General features: G+C 33.0%; 1 protein-coding gene across 25 annotated transcripts in view; it reads left to right on the plus strand.

Annotated features, from left to right (window-relative positions):
* Nucleotides 1–15,000, plus strand: part of LOC106875082 (serine/threonine-protein kinase BRSK2) — a 316,142-nt gene that overhangs the window by 178,758 nt on the left and 122,384 nt on the right. For all 25 annotated transcript variants that reach the window (XM_089360385.1, XM_089360366.1, XM_089360373.1 and 22 more), the window contains exons 7-9: nucleotides 8,365–8,433; nucleotides 10,422–10,568; nucleotides 12,829–12,863. In XM_089360385.1, the coding sequence (XP_089216511.1) occupies nucleotides 8,365–8,433; nucleotides 10,422–10,568; nucleotides 12,829–12,863 (251 nt within the window). The remainder of the gene's footprint in view (nucleotides 1–8,364; nucleotides 8,434–10,421; nucleotides 10,569–12,828; nucleotides 12,864–15,000) is intronic.

Raw genomic sequence — 15,000 nt, forward strand, 5'->3', positions numbered from 1 at the left:
AAAAGCATTCTTTATTTTAAATGAATTGAAAAATGAGAATAATAATGTTTTGTTTTTTTTTCAGCTCATTAATTTTCATTGTTTTATTTCATTGTTTATAGTTTAAATCATATTTTCCTCTGTTGATTTTTGTGAAATTTAGCCGAAAACCATTGTTAAAGATAACAATTCTTTCTGCTCTAGTTCCGGGAATTTTTATGCATGTCCTTTAGTAAGGGTTATTTGGAAGAGAATATTAAAAAAAAATTTTTTTTAATCCATATCATAAATATTGTGTAATTTTAGTTATTTGGATATATGTCAAAATTCAATTCATAATAATAAGTATTTAAATACTTTTGTTAAACATAAAATAATATTTTAATATTTGGTAAATCTCCAGAAAATGGAAACAGATATGGCATTTCAGTGTGGTTCTTCAAAATGATATATAAAGTTAAGCTTTTTTTAGTGTCTGCGATTAAAACAACTGACCAAATTTGTATCAGAATATGTAATAATTACTCCAGATAACCTCACAATTTATTTTGCAATGTGAGAAAATACCTGATTGTTGTAGTTTTATCATTAAGATATTTTAAAAGTTTCATTTTCTAGCTAGGCTTTGATTCCTAAATATTTCATGAAGAAGAGAGAAGACTTTGTAAGTTTGTTATAGATTTAGCATATTCCTGAGTCAGTCAAAAAGGTGCCAAACATATTACTGAAGCAGTTTATTAATACAAACTTAATGTGTATCATTTTATTTTTTTTTGTTTTTATTTTTATCATATTGCTTTTTTCTTTCCTGTTTTGCAACTTACCTGGCAGGTTCACTAGTTCCAGTGGTGTGTGCGCATGCATGCACACACACACATACACACATGCTCAAAAGCACCCAGTGTACATTATCACGTGGTTTGTGCTTGGAAGGCCGACCAGCCATGGAAAACATGCTAAAGCTGACACTGAAGCGCAGTGCAGTCCTGCAGTTTACTGGAGCCTTTCAGACTGTACAACCCATGCCAGCATGGGAAACAGATGTTAAATGATGATGGTGGTGGTGGTGGTGGTGATGATGATGATGATGATGATGTAAGGTTGATAATGTTCTATTTCAAGGCGCTCATTGTTAATCTTTTTTTTTTAATCTTTTACTTGTTTCGGTCAATAGACTGTGGCCATGCTGGGGCACTGCTTTGAAAAATTTTTAGTCAAGTGAATAGGCCCCAGTACATGTTTTTATTTTTAAACCTGGTACCTATTGTGTTGGTCTCTTTTGCCAAACTGCTAAGTCATGGTGATGTAAACAAACCAACAACGGTTGTCAAGTGGTACTGGGGGACAAAGATGCACACACATACACACATGACAGGCTTCTTTCAGTTTCCCTCTACTGAATCCACTCATAAGGCTTTGGTCGTTGGTCCAAGCGTATAGTAGAAGATACTTGCCCAAGGTGTCATACAGTGGGACTGAACCCTGAACCGTGTGGTTGGGAAGCAAACTGTTTCCCACCCACCCAGCCATGTTTGCACCAATTTTGTTATTACCATCTTTCCCATGGAATTTATTGTAAAATATCTGAGGCTTAAACTTTGGTTAACCTTTGCGAGGGTGGTCATCGTTCCCATCTCTCGCCTTACGTGATACACACAGATCCGGGTTTCTGGGTGGGTACCCGTCTTCAGTGTGTGATAATCACTGGCTAGTGATGAAGAACTCATTCCACTTGCAAAATACTATATGCTTTTTCTTTTTCTAGCGACACACTGTCGCTGATCTTGTAAAGAGAGAGATAAGTGATATTAAAGTAACAGTATGGAATCATAAAATGCATTTGCCAACTAAATGTGGCAGTCCTATAGAGGATGGTGTTACTGTTGTTTTTAACTGCAGGAAGATGAGTAAAAGCCCAGAAACCCAGGTCTGTGTGTATCACGCAAGGCTAGAGATGGGAGCGATGACCTCCCTCACAAATACTAATCAGACACAGACTATGTGTCATTAGCCAGCTAGAGATGTCTTCCTAGGGCTAAAAACACCAGTAACACTGTCCTCCATAGGACCACCACATTTAGTTGGCGAATATATTTTATGATTCTGTACTGTATCTGTTTATCTCTTGCTCAAAGATTTAATATAACTTATCTCTCTCAGAAACTGTTGTGTCATAGAATCCAGGTGGGGTCTCGGGTATTTGGGCACCAAAAGGTTTACTGTATTTATTATGCTGATTGTTTCTGGCATAGGCATAAGACCTGAAATCTAGGAGAAGGGCTTAGTCGATGTCATTGACCTGAAAACTTTATGATATTTTATGTTACTAACCCTGAAGAAATGAAAATCAAAGTTGACCTCAGCAGGATTTGAACTCAGAGCACAGAGGGCCAGAACAAAGCATTCTGTCTGATGTTCTAGCAATTCTGCTTATTTCCCACCTTTCTGTATATAAAAATAATGAAACTGCGATTCAGTATTGAGTATTTGATTTCATTTAATCTTATTCCACATGGCCTGGAATTTTCAGATTCTGTATCTCTTTCTTTCTTCTTTCTCTCTTGCTATGCGATATATTTGTTACAGGTAATTAGACTTCTGCGAACATCCGAGCACCGCCAGAAGTTTTACAACCTCTAGGTTTTCTCTCATTAATGTGTGTGTGTGTGTGTGTGTGTGTGTATGTTTATATGCATGTGTGTATGTATGTTTGTTTTTATGTATCTATCCGTCCATCCATCTTAACTGCCTCTTTCCATCTCACTCTAAGGGATATAATACACACACACACACACACACATATACATATACATATATATATATATATATATATACACAAACACACACACATACATATATATACATATATATCACTTCTGATGGACCGGCATCCCATCCAGGTGAGGAGCCTATACGCCAAGGGAACCAGGAAACCGGCCCTTATGAGCCAGGCATGGCTCAAGAAGGAACAAGCAACAACATACATACATATATCATCATCATCATCATCATCATTTAACATCCTTTTAAATGATGATGATGATGATGATGATGACACACAAACAAACATGCACCCCCCCCACACACATGCACAGACTCATATTCTTGTCCTTAAAAATTTCAAGATTCCATGTTGCTAGGACCAGGGTCTATGACCTATCCATCTTTGCAATCTTAAATCGTTAGCTTCAAACCCACATGTTGTTGTTGTTGTTGTTGTTGGTGTTGTTGTGGCAGTAGTAAAAGAAGGTGCCTTTTTATGCCTAACCTAAGTGCATGATTTTGAATTGTCTTACGCAGAGTCTTTGACTCTGCGAAACATGCTTCAGTGCTCCGAGCTTATCGATAGACACTTCTCAGGTGTATCCTTGAACAGACAGCTATTCACAGAGAAGTGTTGCAGTATTGTTTCTCCTGCAGAATAATAAGTAGAATTACTGGCAACTCAGATAATCAATGAAATGCTGCGACGCCACATGAAGCTTCTTATTTACCATTATTGTCTCATAGCATGTCAATTGCATATCTATTCGGAGTACTAATTAATGCTACTAGTTGTTCATTTAGTATTTTGTTAATGAAGTTGATCAGTAAATATGGGGCTTTGTTAATTTTTGTTTTATTTTATTTTATTTCATTTATTTTACATTCATTTATTTGTCTTTTATATTTGTACAGTGATAAAATGACAGTGTAGATTTCCAATGTAACTTTTTTTTTTCACCTGTTCAATAAAACGGAGCATTGATCTTTATCTACAAAGTTATTGTATTTTCATATTCCATTCAATTCTAAATATAATTCTTTTCTACATTACTCGAATGTTTTAACTCATTTAATTTTCATATGTATTAATTAGCAAGAAATCCTTAAATTTCTTTAATCTCTTTTACTCTTTTTTACTCCTTTACTTGTTTCAGTCATTTGACTGCGGCCATGCTGGAGCACCGCCTTTAGTCGAGCAAATCAACCCCAGATTTATTCTTTGGAAACCTAGTACTTATTCTATCGGTCACTTTTGCTGAACCACTAGGTTACGGGGACATAAACACACCAGCATCGGTTGTCAAGCGATGTTCGGGGGACAAACACAAGGCACAAACATATACACACGCATACACACACACACACACACACACACACACACACACACACACACATATACATACATACGACGGGTTTCTTTCAGTTTCAGTCTACCAAATCCACTCACAAGGCTTTGGTCGGCCCGAGGCTATAGTAGAAGACACTTGCCCAAGGTGCCACACAGTGGGAATGAACCCGGAACCATGTGGTTGGTAAGCAAGCTACTTACCACACAGCCACTCCTGCGCCTGTATCCTTTTTTTTCTTTTCTCAGCTTAATTAAAAAATACACCAACCTAATCGGGTCACTAATTAAAAAAACAAAACACAAAACGTTAATTTCATGCAGTCTTAATCACTTCTAACATCTTTTTATCTTTTACTTGTTTTGGTAATTAGAGTGTGGCCATACTGGGGCACTGCCTTGAAGAATTTTAGTTGAATACATTGACCCCTGTGCTTATTTTTTAAAGCCTGGCGCTTATTCTGTTAGTATCTTTCACTGAACCACTGAGTCACAGGGATGTAAACACACCAACACCGGTTGTCAAGTGGTGGGTATATATATATATATATATATATATATATATATACACACACAACAGTCTTCCTTCAGTTTTTGCCTACCAGATCCACTCATACAGTTTTGATCAGATCATGACTATAGCAGAAGACATCATGTACCCAAGGTGTCATACTGTGGGACCGATTGAACCCAGAACCATGTGTTTTGGAAGCAAACTTCTTACCGCATAGCCATGCTTGTGCCTATTGCCACAAAAATGATAAATTATCAAACCTTGCCATCAAATCTTTTTTTTTTTTTAACCTTAGAATTCAAACTTTTGGTGCCTGAAAGAAGTAAAAACAGGAACATAGTCCTCTTATTATTTTTTCCCTATTTTTCATACCTCTATTACTTGTTATATTTTTCTAATTAGGTATAGAAACTGTGGTTAATTTCAATTGCATTTGAAAATATTACTTACTTATTTATTTTCTTTTTTTATTGTAATTTGGTTTGCAATATTCTCAGTGTGAAATCACATGTCGAAATAGATTTTGTTGCATCTTGGGAGAATCAGTATGCCAAAAATAATAAACACACACACACTGGTTCTGTTTCACTTCTCTTATTATTATTATTATTATTATTATTATTATTATTATTATTATTATTATTATTGTTATCATCATCATCATGATCATCATTATTAGTCAACTAGTTAATCATTTAACCAATTAACTAATCAATCGTTTGATTAATTGTTCAGCTAGCCCATCGATCAATCAGGTTCATCAAAGTCCTTTTGTTGCCAGTTGCAACCTTGTCTTTTATTGATTCCAGTTCTGCTCCAATATCACACAGTATTTTATGACGGCAGGCTGGCAGAATTATTGGCACACTGGACAAAATGCTTAGTGCTGTTTCATTTGTCTCTGAGTTCAAATTCCACTGAGATCGACTTTGCCTTTCATCCTTTCAGGGTTGATAAAACAAGTACCAGTTGAGCACTGGGGTCGATGTAATCAACTTGACCCCTCCTCCCTTAAAACTGCTGGCCTTGTGCCAAAATTTGAAACTGATATTACATAGGATTTTCTTATGATAATACATTCTGCAACTGGGAACATCACAAAGTACTTATTCATTGAAACTATTTTGATATGTTGAAATTTGGATCATAAAAACAGAACTTGTATGTATGGATTAGACTGATGTCACAATTTGTCCTTTTCAACAATACTATCTAAAATAAATGGGAATAGGACAAATCTAGAAATATTTCACTTGATCTCATACTATAAGTAACAGTTTCATTTCGTTTTTAAAATCCTTCTTTTAGTTGTTATCACAATTCAAACATTATATGCTTGAAATTTTCCTACAGTTGCATCTCTGTATGTACATATCTCTCTCTAAACACACATATAAATAAGTATACATACATACATACATACATATATATATGTATACAAACATACATATTCGCCACCAGAACCTTGTTTAGGCTTAGTAGCCCTTCCTGTTTGTTTTCACTGTCCTGTTTGTGTTACCAATTTTGACCTGCCGCAAGATCCCAAATTTTATTGCGGGAGCAACCGTTTTATCGAAGGACAAGAGTAGAAAAACAACCAACAACTGATGAAGGGTCGTTCTTTATGTTGTTTGTCTTGTTTTCCATTTGTGTCTTTCATTGTTCGAAAAAATAGTTCATATTCCATGTACTTATACTTTGTATTTTTTTGTTGCACACATTTCATGACGTCCTGTGCCCACATATGCATATATATATATACATAGAGATGTAAGCGTGTACATATATGTATGTATATATGCATATATATATATTATTTATATTATTATATGATTGAACACAACACATCCTCATCCAAGTAAGTTTTATCTTATATATATATATATATATATATATATATATATATATATATATATATACACATATATATATATTTAAGAGAGTTATGTAATATGTCTTCCAGCCTCAGAACAGAATTTGTTTCTCAGTGGCAATTACTCATAATAGACATTTATAAATAAATACAGGCGTTTATTTTAACTGGTGTGTAATATATAAATAGGATTTCTTTATAATTGAAAGAATACAGTATGTATCTTTTATGTGTTCAATAATTTCTGATCTGATGCTAAAAACTATTTATTTTCATATTTGCATAAATATAGATATATCATCCAGTATGTGTATGCATGCTTGAATGTGAATACATGTATACATATGTGTGCATATATATGTCCGTGTGTTGTGTGTATGTTTGTGTGTGTGTGTGCGTTTGTGTGATATACACACATAAACACATGCGTGCAAACACACACATGTGGAGGATATATAATTTTTGTGTCTAGATATGACACTCCTCCGTATGTGCATGCTGAAACACTAAAGTTTTGTCGTGTGTTTCAATATAAACTGACTGATATTAATAAATAATTCTTATATTCAATCATTCATGTTCTTTTCTATGATTTAACAGCAGGAAATTGGTTATTAATATATTTGTAATTTTGCCATTGAATTGGATGGTTAGATTCCAAACTGGAAAATAAAAGAAGTACTTAGTTTTATTTTTGAGTCACTCAAACTGGAAAATAAAAGAAGTACTTAGTTTTATTTTTGAGTCACTCCTTGCAGTTGATGTATTTCCCATATGAAGGAAATGTGGTAGTTAGAACAGAATAGCTTTTGGTGCTGTGAAACATCTGCAGGACTGAGCATGTTTGAAGGACAGAGGAAAGTTAACTGGCAAGAGAAATACTCTGTCCACAGTCCCCAAAACTGAAATACAAAGATATGGCTGAATCTAACATGAAGAGACTGGACGTTGATATTTGTAACTGGACTGGGGACCAGTTCACTTTTGATGCCCTTGATATGACCTACAACATTGGGGACTATAAATGGATTTACCTGTGATGCATAATTTTGCCTCCTTATTAATGGATATGAAGCTGAATCGAAACAAATGAATTTAAAAAGTACTTTTTATTGGATCTTTGAAACACATGTTTGATAATATATTTTTCATATAAAGAAAATTTGGTAGTTATATAAAAAAAAACCACATAGGCAGCTGCTGCAAGGAAAGAAAAATACCAATGTTTTGAACTCAGGCTCTTTCTCAAGGGAGAAAAGAGAGATAGTTCCTTATGTTGTTACCCAGGAGTCACAGTACTAATGGCCTCATGGCATCTACATATGATTTCAGTAACTACTTCTTTTTCTTTGGATTACTTGTTACCAATGCAAACCTACACGGGATTCCTCCAATTCTGGATTTTACATACTTACCTTATGATTTCTTCTCTATCATTGAATCCACAACCTCTCGTATCCATATGCTTCTTTTATTCTTGTTTCAACAAATTTCATTTGGATTCAGACTTCTCCAAAAAATATCTTTTTGCTCATATATTCATTCTTGGACCTTTTTTTTTTTTTTTGGTAATTTTACAGGCAAAATAAGAAGGGAGTTTCATGAAGCTCTCGGTATCTGTTAACATGCAAACTTTTTATCTGTTAATATGCAAAGCTTCTCACTAATATGCTCCGTGTATTTCTCTGTTGGGAGCAATTTCATATAAAACATTCTATGTCACATAATACAATTTGGCAGCATTTATTGATGTAAGTGGAATCTAATGTTCAAAAGAAATCCAGAGAAAATCCTGTGTGGTTGGATCAGTTATTTAGATCAATAAATACTGATTGTAAATTGATTGTACTATTTAATATTTATTTATTTATTTTCTTTTTACTTCAGGGAGAAAAGTATGATGGCAGGAAAGCTGATGTCTGGAGCTGTGGTGTGATATTATATGCACTTCTTGTGGTTAGTCTAAATTTAGATTGTCATTAAGATAGCTTTTAACGAATGGCAAGAGAGTTTTTTCTCCAACTTTGCAGTACATTGTGTATTGAAATTTTAATTAGTTATGATTTAAATTAAATTTTTTTATGTTCAATTTTTCTCTGAATCAAATGAAAATAATTGTTAAGATTCTTGTATATTCTTAGTTAATTTAACTGATAATTAAGATTAGAGTCTCATTTTTTTTTTTTGATAATAATTTTGTAGTTTCTGTTTTGCTTCTTCCAAGCTGATAACAATAACAAACATTTTTATTCAAATTCAAGATTCACAAGAATTATTTTATTTATTGTTTAAAAATCAATTATGCATTAATAGTACAATGTGATGTTGTAGAGTCCAACTTGAGTACGTTTTTTCCTTCTTTATTTCAAAAAAAAAAAAAAAAACTTTTCATTTCCCTTGAAATATTTCTAAGAGTTATTGTTCCATAATTCTAGTGAATTCTGATCAAATAAACTGGTGGTACATCAGCACATGACTTCATAGATTTCTTTCTCAGCATATCCCTCTCCTGCCATTACATGTCTTGCTCTAATCTGAAGACAAATGGTAATTCAATTCCAATTCTAGGCATTTGTATTGTTTGATATATTTTGTGGAAAGTAGACTAGTCAGGGATCCCCTGCTGTCTCTCTTTGGAATCGGCACCGATTCAGCTTGGGGTTGTTACTAATCTAGGGTGTGAAGCAGCTGTGTGTGCTGATAGGACTTTCATGGTCTGTTAGTGGCATGAATGTCTTTAACCCTTTAGCATTCAGATTACTCTGTCTAATGCATCATTTATTTATTATCATTGTTTTGAATTAATCATGTATTGTCTGATAGCTTTGAAATTTTTATGAGGTAACTATTAAATTTTAGAATGATATTGTAGGGTAGGTGTGAGGGGCAACATCTGGCCAGTATGAACATAAAACAGGTAGAATATTTTGGCCGGATATGGCCGGTTTAAATGCTAAAGGGTTAAAGTGGTTTTCAGACTTGACCTAAAAGTGATTTTAATTCAGTCAGGTATGTCATTATCTTCTGAGGGTTCCATAGTGCTACCATTTCTTTTGCTAGACATATTGGTCACCTTCAGATCTATCTTTTGATCTTTTGGTGATTAGTGAATACTTTGCTAAACTTTCATGGCCTACACTATTCATATTTGGGTGCTGATGATATCGTTAGGTCAGGGTTCAACTTTGGTATATATTGTTATAATGTCTGGCGCCTTGATAATACATGATTAGGAAATCCTCCAGATGGGATTCTTGCTACAGTAAAGTTGATGATTGAGGAACTTGGCATGTATGGGGTGTGGGTTGGAAACGAGTATTTCTAAATGTGTTGATGATGATGATGATGATGATGATGATGATGATGATAATAGGGAGATTGGAGAACCAAGGCAAAAGAAAATTCTGCTTAATATTTGATGCACAAGAACTCTCACCTCTAAAAATATACCCAATTTGTGCTCTGGAAAGAAAACAAAGTAAATGCACAATTATTTGCTTTTGTATGACATTAAATTAGAATAATTAGTGGACAAATGAGTCTACGGTATTTAATTTAGTCCTTCTGTTGTTGAGAGTTCAAATTGTAATAGGCTCTGTTTGACTTTCCATTTACCCATTAGAAATACTTTAAATGAAATACATTTTGATATATATATCACTAGGTTACCATTAACGCCTGTAGAAAGCTGCAAACATTAGGCCCTTAAAAATCCAAAATTTTATCCCAGCACCTAATTTTCTTAAATTAGACAGTAAAGGAGAATTTGGTACTAAACCGATAGAATCAAAATCATAGCTTATGTGTCTTTTGTCTCTTGACATTTTATTTTTTTTATTTTTAGTCTTTTCTACTTGTAAGATTCTTGTATGGTTTGATTCATTGATTTGACCATATTAGCTCAAACAAACTGTATTCTAAATACATTTCTGTTTATTTTAAAGGGTGCCCTTCCATTTGATGATGACAATTTAAGAAATTTATTGGAAAAGGTTAAGAAAGGTGTCTTTCACATTCCCCATTTTGTGCCTCCTGATTGTCAGAATCTATTACGAGGCATGATCGAAGTGGATCCTGAAAAACGTTTAACGGTATTTAAACAGTTTCGTCTCTAAATAAAACAAAACTTTTTTTTTTTAAAGATTTTCAAATCAAAACTCTATAAGAAGTCCAGATAATATAATTTTGTTTATTTATTTCAATTAATAATTGCTTTATGTTTTGATTACTTAAGCAATGTTTTGATAATTAACATTAAAACAATCAGCGCAAAATTAAAGACAGGTAATTATATATCCCGAAAGAATTTCCCATAGCTGCTTTGCTCTTGTTAAGATTGTAGTATTTATGTGATGATAAAATTACCTGTCACTTAGTAACGAATTGATTATACCCAATGGAAAAATAACTACTTTATCCCTTTTTTTTAAAAATCTTGTGATAAAATTTGATTTATTGAATGACAGTGACATTGTTATTTCTTACAATGGCTGCAATAGAATCTTCTAACTTCACTCTCTCTCTCTCTGCTTGCCTGCATATTCATGCCTACAGCCATTTACAATTGCGGATCTCCATGCCAAAGCCAGGAGATTCATGATTTTTCTTTGGAAAGATACAACAATGGTTTTCCATTGCCTTCGACTGGTTTGCATACAATCTACTTTGGTAACATCCGATTCTCTTGAGTTAACTTTGAGCCTCAGAATCTGTTTAAATCTTAAACAGAGAAATTAGTTCATGTAACACCAAGACATGTCCAAACACTGTTGGATCTGTGTGACACATGTCTAGGGGCCAGTGTTTCTCTGAGTCCTTGATGCTTAGCCACATAACCATGTTCTGCTATTTAACCCACATTTGGGATCCCTGGTAGGTACCATGACTCCAGGCTAGAGCAGGTCTGAGAGTAATGGTGACAAAGGGGTAACTCCATACTCCCCATAACTTCAGAACCACCCAAGCTCTAGCCTCGTTACTTGATGCAATTTAATATCTTATCCAAGATTAACTTCTGACATCATTGGGTCAAATTCTTGTTGGAGATTTTATCAAATGTGGTTTGTATTGAAATAAATTAAGTCCAGGTAGTTGTTGATCTCAGTTCATAGCCTGGCTCACTGGCAGTTATGGTTATAAATGTTCCACTTGATTCAATTAATGGGACTTCCTGCCCATAAAAATCAACATGCAAGTGGCTGAGCACTCCACAGACACACTTACTCTTCATGTAGTTCTCAGGGAGATTCAGTGTGACACACTGAATATGACAAGGCTGGCCCATTGAATTACAGGTACAACTAATTTTTGTACTCATTTTATCAAGCCTGAAAGGATGAAAGGCAAAGTCGACCTTGGCAGAATTTGAACTCAGAACGTGAAGACAGACAAAATACTGCTAAGCATTTCGCCCAGTGTGCAAACGATTCTGCCAGCTCGCTGCCTTAGGAACAGGAATTATTACCAAGAAGTTTTAATGGAAGGTTTTGATTTAAATCACTTTTAAACAAGAAGGTTGCATCATAGAACCAGAGGCTGTGTCAGGTGGGTTGGTATCAAAAATGGGTTAAGAGGGCATCTTTCAAGTGTTGCCAAGAACCATGAAAAGAATTCAGTTCGTTCACATTAATTTTTCCATTTTTTTTTTATTATTGGAACAGAGGAGGAATGCAACAATGTCTAAATTACATAAATAAGTTTTGCATTATCTTTTGTGTTTGCACAGTCATTTGATAATCAAATTTCATCAATACTCATATTAATGAATGAAGCTTCTTTCATCCTGTCCTTGTTCTTGCAATTTCTTTTTCTCTCCAACACACGCAGAGCCATTCTCTGTCTCTCTTCCCCATGCACACATACTGCTTTCTCTCTTTCTCACATGAACACACACAGGAGGAGGAGAAAAATGTATCCATAATTAATTGCTGTAAATTTATCCATTCATTACAATCTCAACTATCAAAGTTTCTTTGTTGTATTGTAATCATTACAGATCATTGCTTTTTAACTTTTGTGAATTGTTAATATTACCATTACTTAATATTCCTCTGCATTAATTACTTTTCAAAGTTATCCGCTATGTTTATTATATATTAACTAATAATGGTTCTGTTAAACAAATTAAAATTTTGCCAAGAAGAAAACATATTCATATAAATTAAAGAATGAGGAATCGAAAATCTTTTGAGAAATCAATTTCTATTGTCATTCAATAATGCCTATTGATTAAATATTATTGATACTTATTCTTTTAAGACTGAATCTATTTTTAATGAAAAAAAAAATATAATTTTATGTGGCTAAGAACAATTTAAAAGATAAACATTTTCTTCTTTTGTTATTTTATAGTTAGAAGAAATTCATCGGCATCCATGGGTAACAGCGTGAGTAGATATATATATATATATTTATTTATTTATTTTTTCTGCTAATACTTATTAAAAAAGAAAATTACGTCTCTCCTTTTTTCAGTCAGTCATTTAAAATTAGCAAATTAAGTTCTGAGTTTACTACTCAGTTATCAGTATTCATACTTAGGTAAACTGTTTCAATCACATTAAAAAATCAGGCTTGAAAGACACACATATATATATATATTACATAACAAAGTTTGGTCCCCCCCCACCTCTCACCAAAGGGTTAAATTATTATTTCCAGTCATTTTCAAATTTTAAGATATTTTCTTGCTTTCCTATTTTTAAAAAAAAATTTTCTTTTATTTCAATTCTTTTCTATTTTCTATTCCTTAAATAAACTCAAGATTTAACCATTTTTTTTTTCTGAGTTTGAGACGTTTTTTTTTCCTTTAAGAACATAATATTTTTTTCTTTTTGTTACTTTCAAAGAATTTTCAAGAGATTACTTTGATCCCTTCGTCTAAGTTCCCGTCTTCGATGTATTATTTTGATAAACATTTTAAAAGTGAATGCTACACTCAGTGGTTGTTAATACATAAACTTATTTTTATAACAATTTAGTTATTTTGACCTGTGTTATCAAAATAATTACACAAAACTAAATATATATATAGGTGAAAAAAAATTGAACGTAGATTCATCCTTTAATTTGGAGGTTTCCAAAAAAGATTTCTAATGTTGATTCTTCATATTTTAGTGGTAGTTGTACAGGTGTAAATTTGCAAAGATATGAAAGTAATACTTGTATATGATGTGTGGTGAATTTATAGAAAGATGTCCCATAAAACTCATCAATTTAGTTAAAAATAGAGAAGATAAGTTGTTCAACAGTTTGTCTTCTTCATTTTTAACTAAATTGATGATCTTTATGGGACTCCTTTCCATAAATTCATCACACATCATATATATATATATATATACAATTCGTTACATAGATCAAGGTTATGTTATAATGAACCATACACACTTTTCAAAATCAGATTAGTATATTTCATGGGGCAAATGTTATGAAGTTAAAATTACATTTTAACAAAAAGAACTACACCATTTTGCAAGTTTTATTCAATATGTTATTTTTTTATTTTCATTTTAGTTTCTTACGCAAGAAATGAAATTATGTTCAAACAAGTCTTATTTATTATGTTTTTTGTTCATGTATCTATAATTTTGAAGATTAAGTTCAATAGCTTAATTGCATTCTTGCAGTTTTATTTATGCTGTCTGCATACTGAAATAAGAATTTACTGCAATTATTGTCATTTAGGACAATCAGATATAGGCTGATATTTATCTGGAACCAACTACACATATACAGATACACTACCAACTTTCTGGCTGGATTATCCAGTTTGATAGATTAAGAAGGTTACATATTAGTAATTTTGACTCAACTTCTAGAAGACTGATGCCACACTATTATATTTTTGTTTTTGCTACTAAATCTTCACGACACACCTTTGTTTATTCTCTAGAAACATGATATAAAGTTGGAAGCATCCTTCCAAACCTTCAACTGTAATAATATGAAGGCAGAAAATATTTCAAACAAAGCCTAAAGCTATGCACTAACTTCCTAACCATTAAGCTTCACCAGACTCTCTCTAGAAACACAACTGTGAAGGGCATATATTTATTTTTCCCCTCTTTCATGCTGAGATACTCCATTCTCTGCAGTGAAAGTAAGTTATCTATTATTAACTTGCTCTTCATTGAGGGAGGGTCCTTAGGGAGTTAGCACATGGTGTTAGATTTAGTTTTAAATATTTGCATCGTTATATTATTACGGTGAGGTGTAGTGAAAGTATATTCCACTTTCATGATATGCTAACTAGGGAGTAAATAAATGCATTGTCATGAAGGTTTGGTGGTGAAAAGGCTGTTGATATTAATTCTGGGAAATTTCATCTGGGCTTGCATAATTATATCCAGGATAAAAAGGAAACTAGATCATCACTTGCCAGAAATTTGGCAGTGTACTTGAATATGCATAAATACATATGCACATATCATCCATCCATGCATACATACATACATACATATAGAAATATATGTGTGTGTCTGTTAAAAATATTGTATTTTTGGGTAATTTGTTGTAGATTTTTGA

This window comes from Octopus bimaculoides, chromosome 11 (assembly GCF_046866305.1).
Source record: "Octopus bimaculoides isolate indiv1 chromosome 11, ASM4686630v1, whole genome shotgun sequence".
NCBI classification, from domain to species: domain Eukaryota; kingdom Metazoa; phylum Mollusca; class Cephalopoda; order Octopoda; family Octopodidae; genus Octopus; species Octopus bimaculoides.